General features: G+C 40.7%; 1 protein-coding gene across 1 annotated transcript; it reads left to right on the top strand.

The window, feature by feature from the left end:
- The first annotated feature begins 10,323 nt into the window (after nt 1-10,323).
- zc3h12ab (zinc finger CCCH-type containing 12Ab) lies at nt 10,324-22,454 on the top strand. The gene is made up of 6 exons (XM_085445648.1): nt 10,324-10,462; nt 11,226-11,772; nt 17,276-17,415; nt 19,291-19,525; nt 19,619-19,719; nt 20,186-22,454. Exons 2-6 carry the CDS (start codon nt 11,261-11,263, stop codon nt 21,130-21,132), a joined length of 1,935 nt encoding a protein of 644 aa, XP_085301774.1. The 5' UTR covers nt 10,324-10,462; nt 11,226-11,260; the 3' UTR covers nt 21,133-22,454.
- Nucleotides 22,455-23,514: the final 1,060 nt, after the last annotated feature.

Below are 23,514 nucleotides of genomic sequence, written 5' to 3'. Positions count from 1 at the left end.
TGTCACTGAACCATCCACTCCACCTGAATCAATCGTTACTTCAGAACAAGGCACTGAATCATCCACTCCACCTGAATCAATGGTTACTTCAGAACCAATCACTGAACCATCCACTCCATCTGAATCAATGGTTACTTCTGTACCAGTGACTGAACCCTCCACTCCATCTGAATCAGTGGTTACTTCTGAAGCTGTCACTGAACCATCCACTCCACCTGAATCAATGGTTACTTCAGAACCAGGCACTGAACCATCCACTCCATCTGAATCAGTGGTTACTTCTGAAGTTGTCACTGAGCCATCCACTCCACCTGAATCAATCGTTACTTCTTTACCAGTCAGTGAACCAACAATCGCATCTGAAACACCAGTTGATACTGAACCAGTAACTGAGCCCTCCACTCCATCTGAATTAGTGGTTACTTCTAAATCAGTCACTGAACCATCCACTCCATCTGAATCAGAGTTTACTTCTGAACCAGTGACTGAACCATCCACTCCATCAGAATCAATGGTTACTTCTGAAGCTGTCACTGAACCATCCACTCCACCTGAATCAATGGTTACTTCAGAACCAGGCACTCAACCACCAACTCCATCTGAATCAATGATTACTTCAGAACCAATCACTGAACCATCCACTCCATCTGAATCAATGGTTACTTCAGAACCAGTCATTGAACCATCCACTCCAACTGAATCAGTGGTTACTTCTGAAGTTGTCACTGAACCATCCACTCCACCTGAATCAATTGTTACTTCTTTACCAGTCAGTGAACCAACAACCACATCTGAAACACCGGTTGAAACTGAACCAGTTACTGAGCAAACCAGTCCATCTGAATCAATGGTAACTTCAGAACCAGTCATTGAACCATCCACTCCAACTGAATCAGTGGTTACTTCTGAAGGTGTCACTCAACCATCCACTCCACCTGAATCAATCGTTACTTCAGAACCATTCACTGAACCACCAACTCCATCTGAATCAGTGATTACTTCAGAACCAATCACTGAACCATCCACTCCACCTGAATCAGTGGTTACTTCTGAAGCTGTCACTGAATCATCCACTCCATCTGAATCAGTGGTTACTTCTGAAGCAGTCACTGAACCAACCACTCCATCTGAATCAATGGTTACTTCTGTACCAGTCACTGAACCCTCCACTCCATCTGAATCAGTGGTTACTTCTGAAGCTGTCACTGAACCATCCACTCCATCTGAATCAATTGTTACTTCAGAACCAGGCACTGAACCACCAACTCCATCTGAATCAGTGATTACTTCAGAACCAATCACTGAACCATCCACTCCATCTGAATCAATGGTTACTTCAGAACCAGTCATTGAACAATCCACTCCACCTGAATCAGTGGTTACTTCTGAAGTTGTCACTGAACCATCCACTCCATCTGAATCAATGGTTACTTCAGAACCAGTCACTGAACCATCCACTCCACCTGAATCAATTGTTACTTCTTTACCAGTCAGTGAACCAACAATCGCATCTGAAACACCAGTTGATACTGAACCAGTAACTGAGCCCTCCACTCCATCTGAATTACTGGTTACTTCTAAATCAGTCACTGAACCATCCACTCCATCTGAATCAGATTTTACTTCTGAACCAATGACTGAACCATCCACTCCATCAGAATCAATGGTTATTTCAGAACCATTCACCGAACCACCCACTCCATCTGAATCAATGGTTACTTCTGAAGCTGTCACTCAACCATCCACTCCATCTGAATCAGTGGTTACTTCTGAAGCAGTCACTGAACCCTCCACTCCATCTGAATCAGTGGTTACTTCTGAAGCTGTCACTGAACCATCCACTCCACCTGAATCAATGGTTACTTCAGAACCAGGCACTGAACCATCCACTCCACCTGAATCAATGGTTACTTCAGAACCAGGCACTGAACCATCCACTCCACCTGAATCAATGGTTACTTCTGTACCAGTCACTGAACCCTCCACTCCATCTGAATCAGTGGTTACATCTGAAGCTGTCACTGAACCATCCACTCCACCTGAATCAATGGTTACTTCAGAACCAGGCACTGAACCATCCACTCCACCTGAATCAATGGTTACTTCAGAACCAGGCACTGAACCATCCACTCCATCTGATTCAGTGGTTACTTCTGAAGCTGTCACTGAACCCTCCACTCCATCTGAATCAGTGGTTACTTCTGAAGTTGTCACTGAACCATCCACTCCATCTGAATCAGTGGTTACTTCTGAAGCTGTCACTGAACCATCCACTCCACCTGAATCAATCGTTACTTCAGAACCAGGCACTGAACCACCAACTCCATCTGAATCAGTGATTACTTCAGAACCAATCACTGAACCATCCACTCCACCTGAATCAGTGGTTACTTCTGAAGCTGTCACTGAATCATCCACTCCATCTGAATCAATGGTTACTTCTGAAGCAGTCACTGAACCCTCCACTCCATCTGAATCAGTGGTTACTTCTGAAGCTGTCACTGAACCATCGACTCCACCAGAATCAATGGTTACTTCAGAACCAGGCACTGAACCATCCACTCCACCTGAATCAATGGTTACTTCAGAACCAATCACTGAACCATCCACTCCATCTGAATCAATGGTTACTTCTGTACCAGTGACTGAACCCTCCACTCCATCTGAATCAGTGGTTACTTCTGAAGCTGTCACTGAACCATCCACTCCACCTGAATCAATGGTTACTTCTGTACCAGGCACTGAACCATCCACTCCACCTGATTCAATGGTTACTTCAGAACCAGGCACTGAACCATCCACTCCATCTGAATCAATGGTTACTTCTGTACCAGTCACTGAACCCTCAACTCCATCTGAATCAGTGGTTACTTCTGAAGCTGTCACTGAACCATCCACTCCACCTGAATCAATGGTTACTTCAGAACCAGGCACTGAACCATCCACTCCATCTGAATCAATTGTTACTTCAGAACCAGGCACTGAACCACCAACTCCATCTGAATCAGTGATGACTTCAGAACCAATCACTGAACCATCCACTCCATCTGAATCAGTGGTTACTTCAGAACCAGTCATTGAACCATTTACTCCACCTGAATCAGTGGTTACTTCTGAAGTTGTCACTGAGCCATCCACTCCACCTGAATCAATTGTTACTTCTTTACCAGTCAGTGAACCAACAATCGCATCTGAAACACCAGTTGATACTGAACCAGTAACTGAGCCCTCCACTCCATCTGAATTAGTGGTTACTTCTAAATCAGTCACTGAACCATCCACTCCATCTGAATCAGAGTTTACTTCTGAACCAGTGACTGAACCATCCACTCCATCAGAATCAATGGTTACTTCAGAACCATTCACTGAACCACCCACTCCATCTGAATCAATGGTTACTTCTGTACCAGTCACTCAACCATCCACTCCATCTGAATCAGTGGTTACTTCTGAAGCTGTCACTGAACCATCCACTCCACCTGAATCAATCGTTACTTCAGAACCAGGCACTGATCCACCAACTCCATCTGAATCAGTGATTACTTCAGAACCAATAACTGAACTATCCACTCCATCTGAATCAATGGTTACTTCAGAACCAGTCATTGAACAATCCACTCCACCTGAATCAGTGGTTACCTCTGAAGTTGTCACTGAAACATCCACTCCACCTGTATCAATTGTTACTTCTTTACCAGTCAGTGAACCAACAACCACATCTGAAACACCGGTTGAAACTGAACCAGTTACTGAGCAAACCAGTCCATCTGAATCAATTGTAACTTCAGAACCAGTCATTGAACCATCCACTCCACCTGAATCAGTGGTTACTTCTGAAGCTGTCACTGAACCATCCACTCCACCTGAATCAATCGTTACTTCAGAACCAGGCACTGAACCACCAACTCCATCTGAATCAGTGATTACTTCAGAACCAATCACTGAACCATCCACTCCACCTGAATCAGTGGTTACTTCTGAAGCTGTCACTGAATCATCCACTCCATCTGAATCAATGGTTACTTCTGAAGCAGTCACTGAACCAACCACTCTATCTGAATCAATGGTTACTTCTGTACCAGTCACTGAACCCTCCACTCCATCTGAATCAGTGGTTACTTCTGAAGCTGTCACTGAACCATCCACTCCATCTGAATCAATTGTTACTTCTTTACCAGTCAGTGAACCAACAATCGCATCTGAAACACCAGTTGATACTGAACCAGTAACTGAGCCCTCCACTCCATCTGAATCAGAGTTTACTTCTGAACCAGTGACTGAATCATCCACTCCATCAGAATCAATGGTTATTTCAGAACCATTCACTGAACCACCCACTCCATCTGAATTAATGGTTACTTCTGAAGCTGTCGCTCAACCATCCACTCCATCTGAATCAGTGGTTACTTCTGAAGCAGTCACTGAACCATCCACTCCACCTGAATCAATGGTTACTTCTGTACCAGTCAGTGAACCAACAACCACATCTGAAACACCGGTTGAAACTGAACCAGTTACTGAGCAAACCAGTCCATCTGAATCAATGGTTACTTCAGAACCAGTCATTGAACCATCCACTACACCTGAATCAGTTTTTACTTCTGAAGCTGTCACTGAACCATCCACTCCATCTGAATCAATTGTTACTTCTGAAGCTGTCACTGAATCATCCACTCCACCTGAATCAATGGTTACTTCAGAACCAGGCACTCAACCATCAACTCCATCTGAATCAATGATTACTTCAGAACCAATCACTGAACCATCCACTCCACCTGAATCAATGGTTACTTCTGTACCAGTCAGTGAACCAACAATCGCATCTGAAACACCAGTTGATACTGAACCAGTAAATGAGCCATCCACTCCATCTGAATCAGTGGTTACTTCTAAATCAGTAACTGAGCCCTCCACTCCATCTGAATCAGAGTTTACTTCTGAACCAGTGACTGAATCATCCACTCCATCAGAATCAATGGTTATTTCAGAACCATTCACTGAACCACCCACTCCATCTGAATTAATGGTTACTCCTGAAGCTGTCGCTCAACCATCCACTCCATCTGAATCAGTGGTTACTTCTGAAGCAGTCACTGAACCATCCACTCCACCTGAATCAATGGTTACTTCTGTACCAGTCAGTGAACCAACAACCACATCTGAAACACCGGTTGAAACTGAACCAGTTACTGAGCAAACCAGTCCATCTGAATCAATGGTTACTTCAGAACCAGTCATTGAACCATCCACTCCACCTGAATCAGTTTTTACTTCTGAAGCTGTCACTGAACCATCCACTCCATCTGAATCAATTGTTACTTCTGAAGCTGTCACTGAACCATCCACTCCACCTGAATCAATGGTTACTTCAGAACCAGGCACTCAACCATCAACTCCATCTGAATCAATGATTACTTCAGAACCAATCACTGAACCATCCACTCCACCTGAATCAATGGTTACTTCTGTACCAGTCAGTGAACCAACAACCACATCTGAAACACCGGTTGAAACTGAACCAGTTACTGAGCAAACCAGTCCATCTGAATCAATGGTTACTTCTGAATTTGTCACTGAACCACCCACTCCATCTGAATCAATGGTTACTTCTGAAGCTGTCACTGAACCACCCACTCCATCTGAATCAATGGTTACTTCAGAACCAATCACTGAACCATCCACTCCACCTGAATCAACGGTTACTTCTGTACCTGTCAGTGAACCAACAACCACATCTGAAACACCGGTTGAAACTGAACCAGTTACTGAGCAAACCAGTCCATCTGAATCAATGGTTACTTCAGAACCAGTCATTGAACCATCCACTCCACCTGAATCAGTTTTTACTTCTGAAACTGTCACTGAACCATCCACTCCATCTGAATCAATGGTTACTTCTCTACCAGTCAGTGAACCATCCACTCCATCTGAATCAATGGTTACTTCTGAACCAGGCACTGAACCATCCACTCCACCTGAATCAATGGTTACTTCAGAACCAGGCACTGAACCTTCCACTCCATCTGAATCAATGGTTACTTCTGAAGCTGTCACTGAACCACCCACTCCATCTGAATCAATGGTTACTTCTGAAGCTGTCACTGAACCATCCACTCCACCTGAATCAATCGTTACTTCAGAACCAGGCACTCAACCACCAACTCCATCTGAATCAATGATTACTTCAGAACCAATCACTGAACCATCCACTCCACCTGAATCAATGGTTACTTCTGTACCAGTCAGTGAACCAACAACCACATCTGAAACACCGGTTGAAACTGAACCAGTTACTGAGCAAACCAGTCCATCTGAATCAATGGTTACTTCAGAACCAGTCATTGAACCATCCACTCCACCTGAATCAGTTTTTACTTCTGAAACTGTCACTGAACCATCCACTACATCTGAATCAATGGTTACTTCTGTACCAGTCACTGAACCATCCACTCCATCTGAATCAATGGTTACTTCAGAACCAGGCACTGAACCATCCACTCCATCTGAATCAATGGTTACTTCTGTACCAGTCACTGAACCTTCCACTCCACCTGAATCAGTGGTTACTTCTGAAGCAGGCACTGAACCATCCAGTCCATCTGAATCAATTGTTACTTCTGTACCAGTCAGTGAAACAACAACCACATCTGAAACACCAGTTGAAACTGAACCAGTTACTGAGCAAACCAGTCCATCTGAATCAATGGTTACTTCAGAACAAGTCATTGAACCATCCACTCCACCTGAATCAATGGTTTTTCCTGAACCAGTCACTGAACCATCCACTCCATCTTTATCAGTACTTCCACCGAAATTACCAAAGTCTGGGGAGCCTACATCTAAATTGCCACCTCTTGCGATACTAACAGCGGAACCCACAACCGTACCTAAGTCACCAACATCTATAACAGATTTCCTACACCCCTATGAAATAGGACCAGGAAATAAGTCCCCAACACAGTATTCTGTTCTTCCTCAACCTGATCATGATGTTCCACCTGGACCAGTACTTGAGATACATCCTGCTAGTTTCCCTAACATGCTGCCCAAAAAAGGGCACAAGCTACATAGACCATGGGTAAGGCGCAAGTGTTACAGAGGTTAAATGATGGTGATGATAATGAATATGATCAAGTAAATCAATCACCCTCCAAAATCCTAGAAAGCAAAAATGTCTGATTGTGTTGTGTTATAAAAAATAAATTACAATTTACAATAAAATTGTTTTGTTATCCAATGTAATCGCTTTATCTAACAAAAGTTTTGGAAATGTGAAAGTATAATTCAAAAACACATAACAAACCTTTTTTCCTCTTTCTTTTATTTAAATGTAATTAAATATGGACAAATGGTAGACTACTTAAAATAAAGTATTATCCATATTATTTCAACTCTTTTATAAGTTTTGCTGCTCTGGTTGCTTGATTGAATGATTATTCTTTTAGGGATTATACAACAATTCCTTAACTGACCTATAAAAGGGTCATTATTAGAGTTATTATTGTTTCAGTATTGAAATATCATCAGTCTCTTAATTACTGTATAGGCAACTTATCAAAAATACAAATAATTGAATTAATTATGAGGTTTAAAAATTATTTTTTATACTAATTATTTGGTCAGTATGCAGTCTGCATGGTCAGTGTTTATGGTCAATATTTATCAGCCTTTAGCGTGTCAGTGTGGTGTCACCCATTATGACCCTATGCAAAGAATCTGCATATGGCAAAAAATAAATAAATACAAAACTTATATGTATTAACAATTGTATGTGAAAAAAGATGATCAAATGATAACCGTTAAAACGTCTTAATGCATTCTTAATCATCCAGGAAAGTAAATCTCCAAAAGTTGATTCTGTTCATCTGGACGTAGCGTTTTGTGGGAGAAACGTTTCGTCACTCATCCAAGTGACTTCTTCAGTCTCAGCTGACTGCAGGTTTCCCCAATCTTATAAACAGTACATTTGCATAATGACTGAAACCAGCCCACTGAGGAACAATTCACGGATCACATTGACTCGGTGGACCGACACATCAAATTCACCAGGGAGGATATGAAAAGTGGCAGGTTAGCCTTCTTAGACTGTGAGATTTCCATCAGTAATGGGGGACATCTAAAAGCTGACATGTACCCTAAACCTACGCATACGGATCAGTATCTAAGGTTTGACTATCATCATCCACTGGAGCACAAACTGGGTGTTATTAGGACGCTACAACACAGAGCGAACACCATCCCCACTGACACAGCGGCCAGGGAGGCAGAAGAACAGCACATCAAGAAGGCCCTGAGTAAATGTGGTTATCCCAACTGGACTTTTGTCAAAGCTGGGAAGGCACCTAAAGAAAGATCCAGCCGATCCAGGAGAGAAGAACAACCAAATTTTTTCTAAACACCGGGTCTCTGTGGCTTTTAAACCCCAAAACACGCTGCGCCAAAAATTGGTCCACCCCAAGGATCGTGTCCCCCGATACAAACAGAGTAACATAGTGTACGCTGTTAAGTGCCAGGAGGATTGCCAGGATTTATACATCGGGGAAAACAAACAACCTCTGGCGAAGCGGATGACACAACACAGAAGAGCTACCTCGTCAGGCCAGGACTCTGCAGTCTATTTACACCTACAGGCCAGTGGACACTCTTTCAATGATGAGGATGTGCACATCCTGGACAGGGAGGAACGCTGGAGTCAAGGAGGCCATTTACGTGAAAAGGGAAAGACCATCTCTGAATAGAGGAGAGGGCCTAAGGGCACATCTTTCGCCATCTGTGAATGGTACGCATGGCCATTGATCAGTGGTCTTTGATCAGTGGGTTTTGGTCAGTGGTTGTTGATCAATGGTCATGAGAATTTGCATAATTAAGATTAAGGAACTGACCTCCCAGCCCATTGTTCCTTCAGTGGGCTGGTTTCAGTCATTATGCAAATGTACTGTTTACAAGATTTGGGGAAACCTGCAGTCAGCTGAGACTGAAGAAGTCACTTGGATGAGTGACGAAACATTTCTCCCACAAATCGCTACGTCCAGATGAACAGAATCAACTTTTGGAGATAACCATTAACAACATATAATCACTGGCCACTTTTGAGGTCAAACTGTTTTGCTAACATAACTAAGTAATGAGTCATATTCAGACATGCAGACAATAATGGGGACAAAATGTGATTTAAGTGACTTTGAACATTGGTGCGTTACAGGCTGGTCTGAGTAATTCTGAATCTGCTGATCTGCTGGGATTTTCCCACTCAGCCATCACTCATGGGTTTAAAGAGAATGGTGTGAGAAAGGTAAAATATCCATGACGTTGCAATTTGCATGGGCTTACCAAAATTGGACAATAGAAGACTGGAAAAACATTGCCTGTTCTAATGAGTCTCAATTTCTGTTGTGATGTTGTGTCCTTGTCTTCGCGTTACAGCCTACCTAAGGTTGTCACCCATTTCTATCACTTTATGACCACAGCAGACACATATTCTGATGGATAACACCCCATTTCACAATCATCTCAAAGTGGTGTCTTTAATATAACAACTGTACTCAAAATAAATAAATAAATGAATATATGAATACATAAAAATAAATAAATAAAACACAGTCCCCAATTTAATACAGCACCTTTGGACCTTTGGAGGTCGCAGTGGTTGTGGATGGGGGCTTCACATGTGCAGCTGACAAATCTGTAGCAACTGTGTCACACTATTATGTCAATATGGACCAAAATCTCTGACGAATATTTCCAGCACCTTGTTGAATCTATATGAATTAAGGCAATTCTGAAGGTGAAAGGGTCTCCAACCTGGTATTAGCCAGTACCTAATAAAGTGGATAGTGAGTGTATACAGTATGTTCACAAAAAGCCCTGTTAGGTTTTCATATGGGATACTTATTAATCTACAATTAAATCGACAAATATGCCCACAAACTTATTTTTGTCACATGGCGACTGGCACACAGGTGTGTCCCTGAGGCCCTCTAGTGGATCTTTTGGGAACTGCCTAAGCACAAATAAACGGGGGCTACATGTAATATAGCCTATTAGGAAAACTCAGCGTATTGTATTATAACTATTTATTGACTTACCTACTACGTAACGACTAATATCCGAGTGGGTAATATGTTTTAATACTATATTTCTTGCACACTGGCCTGGCAGGTTAGTGTGCTTATTACCTGTATTTCCTGGTTTGCTCTTGCATAATTAATCAGACGAACACGGATGGAGTCACATTTCGTCAGGTTGTAACTCGCTGGATTCCCAGCATGTGACTCCGGCACGCTGGTCGTCTGCTGGCTGTTTGCTGTGTCAAGAAAAGAAAAACCCGAACTTCCTTGTATCGACTCACTACTCAAACAGAGAAAGCTTCGCATCAGCCGCGACAGCTGCCGACAACCCTGTTGTGTCTTCACGGCAAACCCGAGAGGGATAAAAGACGCATTTGGCACATTTTAATACACCGGTAAGTTTCTTTCTGTGAACTTGTGAAAAAGTGAAAACGGAAAACTAAACTAAACCTCTGTGTTCTCATCTTTTCCGCACCGGCAGATATACATTTCCAACAGGAATGCCAAACGTGTGGTAGAAGTGCTGCTTTTCTTTGTTTTACCTCAAATTGTAAAGTAACTTTTTTTTGAGATTCACCCAGCTGTAAATTTAGTGTCATAATATGACGAAGTCATTCAAAAACAACAGTAACAAAACACAGGATTAGTGTAAGAACATCTTTAATAAGAACACAAAAAGTAGTTCGAATACAAATAAAGTCAGTCTGAGATAAAGGGAAATGTAAGGTTAAAGTGTTAATAGTTTAAAAAACGATCACAACCGAAATTCACCTCATTAGCACAAAATATTTACAGGAATAAGAGAAGAAGCTAAACAGTTTGTTAACTGTTAATTGCCTACAATAAAGGAAATGTTTACTGTTGTTTAAATCATTATATTATATGATATTATGTTATAATATATTATGCTTTTAATCCATAACTGTAGTAAATAGTTACACATTAAATTTAGCTATACTGAACTTTCTTACAGCAACTTCTAAGCTCTGCTTTCATCGATACTCAGTTATGACACTGATATTGTACTGAATTTATTACTGATGCCCAAATAATAATAATGCTAATGTTTAACTGGTTCACACATTTTGCTGATTGTGTGTATTTACAGGGCTCCGGTTTCTGTTGATCAATGAGCTGACTAATCTGTTTTCCAAATAGGTGTGACATGAGTGGGCTTCACCCACTGAGAAGAGATGAATACTGATGTTTTACTCTGCCCAGCTGTGCAGACGTGGAGTAAAACCCTCATTTCAGAGCCACACCGCCACACACACTGCCACACATCTGCATGGGTCTCTCCTTCACTGCTCCCACTTCACGACTCTTGCCGTCCTTTCTGTGAGACCATGTACCCAGGTGAACTTGACCCGAACACGGACCCGCAGCTCTTGGAGTCCAAGTTGGACTTCTTCCACAAGCTGGGCTACTCCACGGCTCAGGTACAGGCTGTTCAGCAGAAGTTCGGCCCCAACATGGACACGGATAAAGTGCTGGGGGAGCTGGTTCGGATCGGGCCTGTTCAGGAGGCCAATCAGGGGCCGGTGACCACAATGTCGGTGCTGGTGTCCAGAGGAGAAACCCAGCCATCGGGCCCTACACTGCTGCTGCCTGTAGCTGGTACTTCTCCTCAGAGCAAAGAGGAGACTGGCGAGGAAGGAAAGACTTTGAGACCCGTCGTTATAGACGGCAGCAATGTGGCCATGAGGTGAGCAAACTAATCAGTAGCTAGACTGATACTGAGTGATTGATTATGATATCGGTTAAAGCTCATGAATATGCCACCCAAGTCCATTTTCTAACAGAAATCTCCCAAATCCACTGTTTAAAGCTCCTGCGTGCTCCACCGATCATCTGATTGATCCAAAATTGAAAACAGAATCATTATTGTGTCTCATGACTTGTAAATAATGTTTTTTATGCAGTATTGTCCAAAATTCACAGGTTAAATGTCAGAGAATTTCTATTTCTGCATTATGGAGTTTCTATCTATCAGAGCTGCAGTGATTATATGATAAGGCAATAATACTTTCAGTTGGTTTTCACTCAAAAAGCAGATGAATGAGCTGCTCTTGTCTGTTTTGAATAATGTAGAACCACAACGATTAATCAGTTAATCAAAGTTTAATATGCAAATAACTGTTTATGCTAAATGAGCTATTTCATCTTCATACTTGAGAATACTTAGTGCCTCTGTTTATGATCCTAAGCTGTATTTTGGGGGTTGAACTGAGGAAAATTAGATATAACAGGCATTTACTAAATTTTCTGTCATTTTACAGAGAAATCCGTTAATTATCTTAGAAAATAGTCTGTAGATTTATTTCTAATGAATATAATAATACATTTCTGCCCTAACAAAACCCTTTTTTCTGCTGTAAATAGGATAGATAACTTATGTTTTCAGTCAAAGAAAGTAGATTGGTTAATTTTTGGTTTTATCGTGATTCTCACAGCAGCTACACAAGCTATTTTCAATCTTAGTGCGGCTTTGAGGTTACCAGGCATAAAGTCCTTGACATTTAACTACACCACAACTCCCCCACTGATTTAATTCAGTTTTTTTAAGAGATCCAATTCCTTCTAATTGTATGACAATCAGCTAAAATCAGGTAATTGTGACAGTCAGCTTCCATCTGCAGTTTCATTCACAGTTTCAGTTAGGAGTAGGAGTTGACTGAGTGGGAGGTTGTCTGGTGACAGCCTGTGCGCAGGGGTCCAGCAGCGTTAGATGCTTCATTTACCTTTCAGCACATTTAAACCCAGAACAAAAGCAGCTTTTTAAACACAAATAGGTTAAATTATGCTCTTCAGGTGGTGTCATATCTCTTTATCTCTTTTTTTCTGGTTTGGTTTTTTAATCAAAATGTGGAAACAGCGTGGATTTTAGAGTAGAATAGAATAGAATAGAATAATAATTTAATTGTCCCACAAGGGGAAATTTGGTTGTAACAGCAGCAAGAAAAACACATATACAAACAAACTGTACACAGGACACAGAACATATTTACAAAGATTATTTATAAATGAATTGTTATTTTCTCAACTGTAAGGGTAATAAATCATTGTTATAACTAGTAGGTCCTTCTATGAGGATGGCAAATAATTGAATAAATAATTAAAACCTGATACAAGATTATAAAGTCAAATGTTAACAAGCTGGTGTAAAAAGCATTTGTTAACATGGCTGTTAAACTCATTTTACATTGTGGGCCAAATACAGCCCACTTTAATCTTAAGTGCGTCAGACCAGTGAATGATGAATATTTTTTTCTTTTTTGTTTTGTTTTGATGTTTTTGCTGTGAACCCACCGTAAATTTTTTTAATTTTTTTTTTATTTTTTATTTTACAGTAGATAGTGAAAAAACAAGATCTATGTGGTGGGTCTTTATCGGTGGGGAAAATGAAATGTGTGAAACGTACATAATATGAAAATGCAATTGTAAAAAGTGTAAAATTGATGTCCTCTTTCACATTTTCTGAAAGTTGTGCAGTGATTGGAGTCTTTGGAAAATGTAAAAAGTTTTGTGAAATTCTGGCCCCAGGGCCTTAATTTGACACCCCTGATTTAGAGCAATGCTCAAATCTCTCTCTTTTTTTATTACGAGCCAAGCTTTCCTTTCTCGTGTCATGTTTCTGTGACTGATTAGTCAGTTCTTGGGACTGCAGTAGCCTGAGTAACAAATTTTCTTGCAGATTTTCCAAGTTGTTTTCCAACTTGGTGGACACTGGCAGAGAGATTTGTCAGTTTTCCCTGCCAGGAACAAACCCAACATTCCAACATGTTCTCAGAAATATCTACAAAAACTGGTTTCTACCAATACCACAAAATTTCTGATTAGCAAATATGTGAGTTCCAATTTGAACTAAATGCTGACATTAGCATGCTAATATGCTAATGGTTTTATGAACTGTGTGCTGCATTTTATTAGATTTAAAACTAGCTGTTAAGCCCATGAGGTCAACAGTTTCACTGAAGTCATAGAGTGAGTGAGTTGTACGGTATTTTTCTCACAGACTTTTCTCATAGCGTTCTTTGTAAATAATGATAATACTGCCCCATAGTGTTTACTGTGTCAACATTAGCACCAAATCCAGCATACAGGGAAACTGTAATACTGTTAGACATTTGATTCAAAACCAATATTCTTCGTCGTTTCGTATCGTTAAAAGTCTTGAACTTTATCAGATACATTTCTAAAATTATTTCATTTTATTTCAACTATTCCAACAGTCATTCCAATATAAGTTGCTAATCATAATATTAAATATTTTATATCATAAATTATGTATATACTATTTTAGGTTGAAGATTTAAATACAATTTCAGTGATTAGGCCCATCAGAGATTATACTACACACTCACTGTGTGTTTTGTACTTGCGTTGTACATCAACTGAGGAATTTTTTTTTTCTTTTTACTCAGAACACAATAAACCAGTTCTGTAAACTGCAGCTTCCAAGACTGCTGCCTTTTCCCAAGTAAATTACCTAAAAGCATGCAGGTACTGATCTCTAATTACTGACTGTGATTTGGGAAGTTTAGTTGTGCTAAGCATTTTTTTTATTATACACCGAAGCGTCAGAAAGGGTGAGAGAATTAGGGTATACATCTGTTTTAGCACAGTATACACCCCATCTGTCATTTGCCTTTCCCAGCCTGTCATACAGGTTCAGGCATGCAGCTTCTTGAGTATGCAAATCAGATCGTACTTATAATAACGCTCTCTTTTTTAAGACGAATGTCTCTGGAGCAGGTCCAACAGCATTTCTTCAATGTCATTCAGAAATTCCCCAAGGACTTAAATCACTTACATCGTCACAGTCTATGTGACGATGTAAGTGTCACATAGACTGTGACACTTAGACTGTGTCACATAGACTATGACACCTAAACAAAAAGGTGTACCTTTTTGTTTAGAAACAGCTATTCTGGCAAGTTGATGATAGAAGTGTTGCGAAGCAAAACAACCAACTTTGTTTAAGCCACACGATTGCCAGATGTTTTTTTTTTAAATAGCTGTGAACATCCATCAAGCCACTAAAAACCTGTCTTGGGTTAGGGCGGGGTTGTGTTTTTTTAAAAGGCAAATTTTTACCTTTCAAATAAGGTCTCGCTTTTAGCTTTACAGTTTTTTAAGCTTTTCTTTGAGTATTGTAAATATTTAAATAAGTGAAAATTTTATAAAACTGCTGGATAACAACTTACCTTTAACCTTAGATAATGAGAAAGTGGATGATAAGAGCCAGCTAGAAACAAACTAAGTCAAAAGAAAAAGTTTTTCATATGACTCTGTGCCGTCCTGTGAAAAACTGAGTACACCCTTACTACAGATCACCTCTATAAAAGTTTTTGCAGTTTGCTTGCCTGAAACATTCAGTTGTGTCAACACAATACCACAATCTACCCAAGAGTGGACGTCCCCAAAAATTCACCTGATAGAAACTGCTACTTTCTACAGGCATCAATTAGCATGGTAATTGTAAATGGTGCCACATTAACGAATGTCTTGTACAGGCATCGGTAACTGTCATGTAACTGTCATGTAACTGTCATGTAACTGTCATGAAACTGTCATTACGTTCATCACAGTACAATTAGAAGAAGGGTTGCCAAAGCAAAGACTATTCCTTCTCTAAAAAAACAAGCAAATAAAAATCAAACTTGGCCAAAACAAGACATTGCCTATCAACACTTTGTGCTGATAGGCACAGGAGGGGTGATGATTTGGGCTTCTTTGCATAGTTTTCTAGAGACAAATGTGAGGCAATCTGTCCAACAGCTGAAGCAGTACTCAGTGGTTAGTACAGTTTCTTCACAGCAGTCTTAGAAGTCATAGTCAAGTAGGGCAAGTCATAACAGATACAAATCATTCTCGGGGAAATCCCTCGCATAAACACTAACACTAGTAATTCAGTCGTTTACCTCGTTACCGCCAACTCGGTGCCAATGCTGGCACGGAGCCAATTCTGCCTCAGGCTTTTTCCAAGCCAGTTCACATTTCTGCAGAATAGAGGAAAAATAATTGTGATATAACAGATGATGGGGTAGTTTTGAAGGAAAATCATAGTGGGCAGAATCAATCCGTCAATCATTCGTGAATTTCTTAAGGTAGTTCTTTCCATGGTCATTGTTTCCTTTATTGGTACTACCACAAATCAAATAAAGTGGAACCACATCTAGATTATGAAAGGGATATATAAGCATCGATTTTTCTTTCATGGTACTGTTCCAGTGACAGCTTTTTTTGCACTGTGGAACTAGTTATGGATCAGATGTCAGTGTGTCACTGACCACTTTTTTTAAGCAAACCTTTTGGGTCGTATTGACATGATAGCATCACATTGTTACTGCACATCCATGACGTCCATCTCCTGTTCCACCACATCCCAAAGGTGCTCGACTGGATTGAGTTTTAAATGATTTGAGGTTTGTGACATGGAGTGTTTTCAAAAGATGGGAACATCGTGTTCACAAAGAGATGAACGTGCTTAAATGATGCTAAATTGGTACTAAGCGGAAATATTCCCCACATCATTACACCACCATCACCAGCCTCAACTGTCGATTAATGGAAGGACAATTCTATGCTTTCATGCTGTTCATGTCAAATTCTGACACTGAGACTCATCAAATCAGGCTTTGTGTTTCTAGTCTTTTATTGACCGATTTTGGTGAGTCCAAGTGAGGAGGGCGGCTACTTTCTGGATAGTTTCTCTTTTTGGACCGTTCTCTGTAAACTCTAGAGATGATTGGTTTCAGTAGATCAACAGCTGATACTGAAACGTGGCCAACCAGGTCACTTAAACCACCTTCTTCATTTTAAAGACTTATTTTTAACTATAGCAAGTCATCTTGATCATGTGCATGTGCTTAAAAGTATTGAGTTACTTCCATTCATTAGATATTTGCGTTAGGGAGCAGTTGAACAGGTGCGCCTAATAAAGTGGCTAGTAAGAATAGTCCACGCACTCGTGCCTAAATTATGGTCAACCTGTTGGAGACAAAGAGCTTTGTTCTATTGTAATCTTTAACATCAATGTAAATAAGGTGCACTGATAAGAGCTATGATGCCGAGTGAACATCAAAGAGTGCCATTATAAACACCATAACTCTTGTTCTAAAGTGGGTCAGGAACGTTTCCCTCCAGCTGTTAGTGTGTGGGCATGTGTTCTGGTTTCTTATTCATTTTTCCTGGTTTTCATTTAGCCATGGCAACAAGGAAGTTTTCTCTTGTCTGGGAATCCAGTTGGCTGTGAACTTCTTCCTGGACAGAGGCCACACTGAAATCACTGTGTTTGTTCCCTCATGGAGGAAGGAGCAGCCCAGGCCGGATGTTCCCATCACAGGTACAACACTGGGAATTCACGTGCTTTGTTTTGTTTCTCTACTTCCTTCTTTGCCCGACTGTGAAACCTGCACAGAAACCTGAAAGTTGTGGTACAATTTCCATGACAGAACTAGTGAAAATATATATTAAGCTGAGAGAAAGTTGACGCCTTTGATGTTTTTTAAGCAAAAATTTCCCAGAATGTCCCAGCACGTGTTTTAAGCTTTTGATGGGGATTTTAAAAAGACATTTACATTTTTTTTCCCGAATTGCCTGCTATGAAGCTTTTAATGGCAGTTAAAGCAAGAACTCTCAATGTAATCGAGTAGATTACTAGTAGATTTGAAACTAAATGGTAATATAAAAAAGCAGAACAATAAATAATTTGAGAAATTATTTGTAAGTAGTGAACTTAAAACCCAGGCATGTAACTGGCAGGACATTGTTTGACAGAATCAGCTGCTGATTCTCAGTTTACTGTAAAACTCAAAAGGGGAAACTCCACAGACAGTTTTTCCCCCATGCATAAAGCTTATCTGCAGCATGTGCTGCAAAAAAATTTTTTTTCTAATTTTTTTTGTCTTGCTTTTGTGATACCAAATGATAATCATCATTTCAGTTAGCCTGTGGTGACCTATATTTGGAAGTGACTGCTGATAATGTAGTTAAATAGATAGCTCATGCAGATAAACGGTTTTGTGTTAGGGTGTAATTTCAAGTCTGCAGTTATTATTCAAGATGTTTAAACCTGCCTCCTGGGAAAAAACACAAACTAATATGCAGTCGGGACTTGCTTTATTATAGCTGAATGAGTTAAATAAAGATCTGAATGGGCATTTAGTGATGACCCTGAGCTTAATTTGCGGCTCCTCTCGGCTCCACAAAGATTAAGCTCTTTGTTTTGTTCCTCTAGCCACTCCTTTAGGGTTAAACTGTGCTCCTTCTGCAATTTTTCTAATTATGGAGTTCCACAGGGCTCTGTCCTGGGATGAATTCTATTCACATTATACATGCTTCCCTTGGAAGGCAAGGCATAGCATACAGTGTCATCACTATGCAGATGATACCCAGCTTAATCTATCCATGAAGCCAAATGACACACAGCAGTTAGCTGAACTATAGGAATGTCTTATAGACATAAAGAGCTGGATGACTTTTAATTTCCTGATTCTAAAACTGAGTTATTGTACTCGGCCCTAAAGATTTAAAAAAAATAGTGTCTAACCAGATATTTACTTTGATGGTCATTTTGACTATGTCCTTGTGAGCACATTAAAAATATGTATGATTGCTGTCTTGCACTTCTTTAACCTCCTAAGACCCAAACTCTTCCACGACATGCATTTTTAATTTCTCTTTGATATTTGGGCATATTGGGGCTCGATCAATGTAAAAACAAAGAATTACCAGATTTTTTTTTTTTTGCCTTATTTTTGTTTTTAAGAAAAATAAGTGCCACATATGAGGATATTCGTTTAAAATTTTGATAGCACAGTAGCAGTATAATGTTCTCGTAAGTGGATATCAGGCCCATGTAGAGCAAAATTGAGTACCCAAAATGTGGTCCTAGGAGGTTAAGACAGGATGTTTGTAAAATTAGAAATATGCTGAAAACTAGTTTGTTCACTTATTCTAGGCTTGACTATTGTAAGTCATTATTATCAGGTTGTCCTCAAAGCTCCTTGGAAAGCCTTCAGTTGATCCAGCGAGTACACTGACAAGGACTTGGAAGTGAGATCATGTTTATCCCATATTGGCTTCCCTTCAATGGCTCCCTGTTAAATCCACAGAAAAAATTCAGAATCTTTCTCCTCATATTCAAAGTCTTGAATAATCAGTCACTGGCTTTATTGTAGTGGCTCATCATTTCTCTGACTTAATGTTTGGCATCCAGATCAGCAAATTCTGCGTGAGCTGGAGAGGAAAAGGATTCTGGTGTTCACACCGTCGCGGCGCTATGCAGGCAAACGGGTGGTCTGTAATGACGACTGCTACATTGTCAAGCACGCCTTCGAGTCTGACGGCATCATCGTGTCCAACGACATGTACCGTGACCTTCAGGGAGAGAAGCCGGAGTGGAAGCGCTTCATCGAAGAGAGGCTGCTCATGTACTCCTTTGTTAATAACAAGTGAGTTTTGCGTTCCTGATACACAAGATCCCTACCAGCTAGTAACCTGAATTAACCAATGAGTGATGGTGTTTGCATTTCACCCCGATGCAGGTTTATGCCCCCCGATGATCCCCTCGGTCGACATGGACCAACCCTGGAGAACTTCCTGCGGAGGGTTCCAAAGACTCAGAAAAAACAGCCGTGTCCTTATGGTGAGAGAGCTTTTTTAAGACATGTAGCACCATCAGGGGTCACAGTACAGCAAACATGGATCCAAAATACACAGTCAGGGTTAAAAAGAGAGATCTTGATGGTTTCAGCCCTCACAGATTTCAGATTTCAGAATCCAGTATTAAGGAGGCGACACTAAGACAAGTTAAACTTCACAGTGCTTGAGACAACCTACCTGCCAAGTATAGTGGTGCAGTTTTAATTTCAAAGAATGCCCAATGTTGATCAGATTTAGTGTATTTTGTTGCACTTTGTGTAAAATTGATAAAGAAAAAACTATTTTAAGCAGTATTTTAGAAAAATTCCTTACTTTAACAAGATTATGTGCAGACTACTATACATATAGGGCTGTTATTCGACTGTTGCCTAGCCGAGACATTTCTCTGCATGAAAAAAGAAATACTGCTTTGGTGGAGTTATAAAGCCTGCTGTTTATTCATTTTCCAGGGAAGAAATGTACTTATGGAATCAAATGTAAATTCCACCATCCCGAGCGAGCCAAACAGTCCAATCGTGCTCTTGCAGACGAGCTTCGAGAGAGTGCTAAGCAGCCTACTCCTTCTCAGAAACAATCTTCAGCTTGCTCCAGTCCTGTGCCTGGACTCAGCCTCCTGTTGGTGGAGGATATGGCGAAGAAACTGACTCTGGGAAACGAGAGCAGCTCCTTAAAAAAAGCTCATAAAAATGAAAAGGTAGCTCAGGTGAAGGCAAGTCACTGCTCCAGCAAGAAGGCCTCATCAAAGAAGGAGAAGTCCAGCAAACACGCGTCGTCTGATCACAACTCGGTGCAGCACAGCCGCTCTCAGGAGCAGCTGGACTCTGGTTTAGGCTCCATAGACAGCCAGCCGGTGGAAGCTCCTCGGAGTCTGAGTGATCACCAGTTTGGGCTACCGTACAGCAGCAGCCAGCAGTACTGCCCTCCAAAAAGTTCCCCGTGCAGCTGCTGCTCACATGGCACTGCCTCTTGTGGGAGTGCGCCGGCTTTCCCAACTCACAACATCGGGCCAGTGAGCAGCCACAGCGCTGATATGATGCCCTACAGTCTGCCCCACTATCCGAACTATTGCGCTTACCCACTTAGCATGAATCCATACAGCCAACTGACAAATTTCCAGCGCAGCCAAACCCACAGCTTCCAGAGGCCACAATGGTCCGATCCATTCTGCGGTCAACCGGCGGTGGTCCGCAGCCTCCCGGGAGATCCCTCACACTGGGAGCCTCCTCCAATGAAGCAACCAGGTCCCAGCAGGGAGGAGAGAGAGGTTATACGGAAAAAGCTCCTCGCTATCTTCAGCGCCCAGCTGGTGGATACAGCCATGGACATGTTCCCTCAGATGATGGATCCACAGATGCTCGTGGTCGAAATCCTCAAGTTGCAGAGTCAGCTGAGATGAGACGAATCCAGTCCGAGAACTCGTCTTTCAGTGGAAAGACTGAAGGTTAACATGAGTTTGTGTGTTTTGTATTGTGGTATCCACCTTGATTAAAAACTATTTGAATTCTTTGGAGTTGCCTCGCTGCAGTCTCACGTTAGAGGCAGGATGCAGTTGATACAAATTGTATCTTTATTTAGAAATTTTAGCAAACATGTGGCTTTTAATGCTACTTAATTGGATTAACTGACACTCTTGAGGTCTACCTTTCATAGATACACTTATATAGTCAGATTCAGTCACCAGTGTGTTGTGTGGATGAGGAACACGTTCTCGATATTGATGTCTTTTTGGAAGAACCTGACGTCTGAGAATGACCAACAAGCTCGGAAATGACTGCGAAGGTCGCCTTGTGTGTGTCTCAACAGTATTTAAGAACCGGCTGTGCTGTGCTGAGCTGCGTACTGAAATACCTTTTTGTGTCATATTGGCACTATGCATCTATTGTTTCTAAGACATCACTGTGCAGTGTTGTCAATCAACGTGTCAGGATAAAATATTATGGCTGCATTCTCACATACACTCCCTGCAAATGGTAGTTGATCTCAATTGTCAGAGTTGTTTTTGACATGGTCTTTGAGCCAGAGTTTCTCTGTTTCTGGACTTAATAGTTTTTATTATGTGTGGAATATTGCATGTGATTCCTAGTTTCATAATTATATTTACATCATGTATAAAGTATGCATCGGTTAGCGTTCAGTTTTTAGTTATCCTAGAGTTTTTCTGCTCCAGGCTGTTAAGTCATCCTAGGTTCTTTATCTATTGTCCCAGTGTTTGTTGCCCCCCTTCTGTCTCCTTAGTTGGTCATGTCCGTATCTGCAGTGTGGTTTTGTTTTTGTGGTTAGAGTTTTATTTTTTGTATTTCCTTTGAGCGTCCAAGTACGGGAATAAAGCTGCTTTATAGTTAATTCTGTCTGTCACCATGTGCTGCACCTGGGCCCTGCCTAACCTGCCATATAGCCGATTATGACAGTTTTATAGTCCCGGAAATTGGATTCTGTTTGCCTGGATGAAGCGTTTTCAGTGGAAGAAGCTGAGCTGCATCCAGATGAACTGATTCAAGTCTGTACTTGGATTGCTGCAAGTTTTATGATGGTTAATGTTCTCAGTTTAGATTATTTAATGTGTTTTTTGTGATATCAAGCTAACTGGAATTTAAAACACACCTCGAGTAAAACAGTAAAACGGTTATATTTATTCCACTTTATTTTACTACATATATTCTGTTCTTTTTATGCTGATACAATGAAAGTTGTTGAAATAAAAATAAACAATTAGCAGTCGAGCTGTTTACATTGTGCTTTATTTACATGCATTTTAAAGACTTGATATATATACACCACTCACTTACCCAATGTGTTTGTAATAATATGGTGAATAACTGTGATAAAGTGGCAAACTTCACAAATACAGTAGCTCTGCAGAAATTCCATTAATCCATTAAGTACTAACGTTTGGAGTCCAACCAGAACTACAAAGATCTAAAACATAAATTATTTCACCTCTAGCTGCTGCAAAAGTAATTTACTTGCAAAATGACATGGGTACAATCAGATGACAATCAGCTGAGTTAGGTCCCTGAGTTGAACTGTAACTGTTGGGAGACAGGTTGGCTCCCACCAACCAACATGTGCAACTGCATTGCAATCGAAACTGGCTGTCCATTGAAGAAGTTGGCGCTTCTGAGTGAGCAGTTCGTTGGCGCTGCTACTTTTTACCAAATTGGGAAGAAAAACCAGGATAAAAATGCAGATTTTTCCTATTTTTACTCTCAAGTTGCCCATCAGAGGTATATATGTCTAAAAATCTGTGTTCATGATCATTTAGATAATGATAGTTCTTGCTTCTTTAAAGAAGTGGTTTAGTTCAGTTTGGTTTTAATTAGATGAGGTCACCAGGAGGTGAATGCAAGCCAATTTAAGGTTCTTAAAAGTGATGTAAATCAACTGCGTGTGAGAGGCTTGTCAGCACAGGTAAATACCCTTAAACACACCCTGTCGAGTTTTGGAACACCTTAAATTTTACAAGTAGAATCTCACTATAGAAACACAAACATCTAGAACCACAGTGCATTTAGAAAGTCTTTAGACCCCTTCACTGTTCCCATCATTGTACACTCTGTAACCTGTTATAAAGTGAAAAAAACATGCTTTTATATTCTTTGTGCAAATGTAGAGGAAATCATTTACTCTCATTTACAAAAGTTAGGCTCTTTCTTTCATCTCTCACACCCCTTGGCATCATTTATAGCTTTGAAAATTCTCCGGTAAGTTCCTCCAGGCTTTGAACACCTGGTTTTGGCCAATTTACTTCATTCATTTCATTCATTTGGGGATGATGCCT

Source organism: Copadichromis virginalis, linkage group LG22 (assembly GCF_057382275.1).
Source record: "Copadichromis virginalis isolate Kocher_CV1m ecotype Utaka linkage group LG22, C_Virginalis_male_GT1.1, whole genome shotgun sequence".
NCBI classification, from domain to species: domain Eukaryota; kingdom Metazoa; phylum Chordata; class Actinopteri; order Cichliformes; family Cichlidae; genus Copadichromis; species Copadichromis virginalis.
The sequence above is the reverse complement of the archived record's forward strand: the minus strand, read 5'-3'. Positions and strand labels throughout refer to the sequence as shown.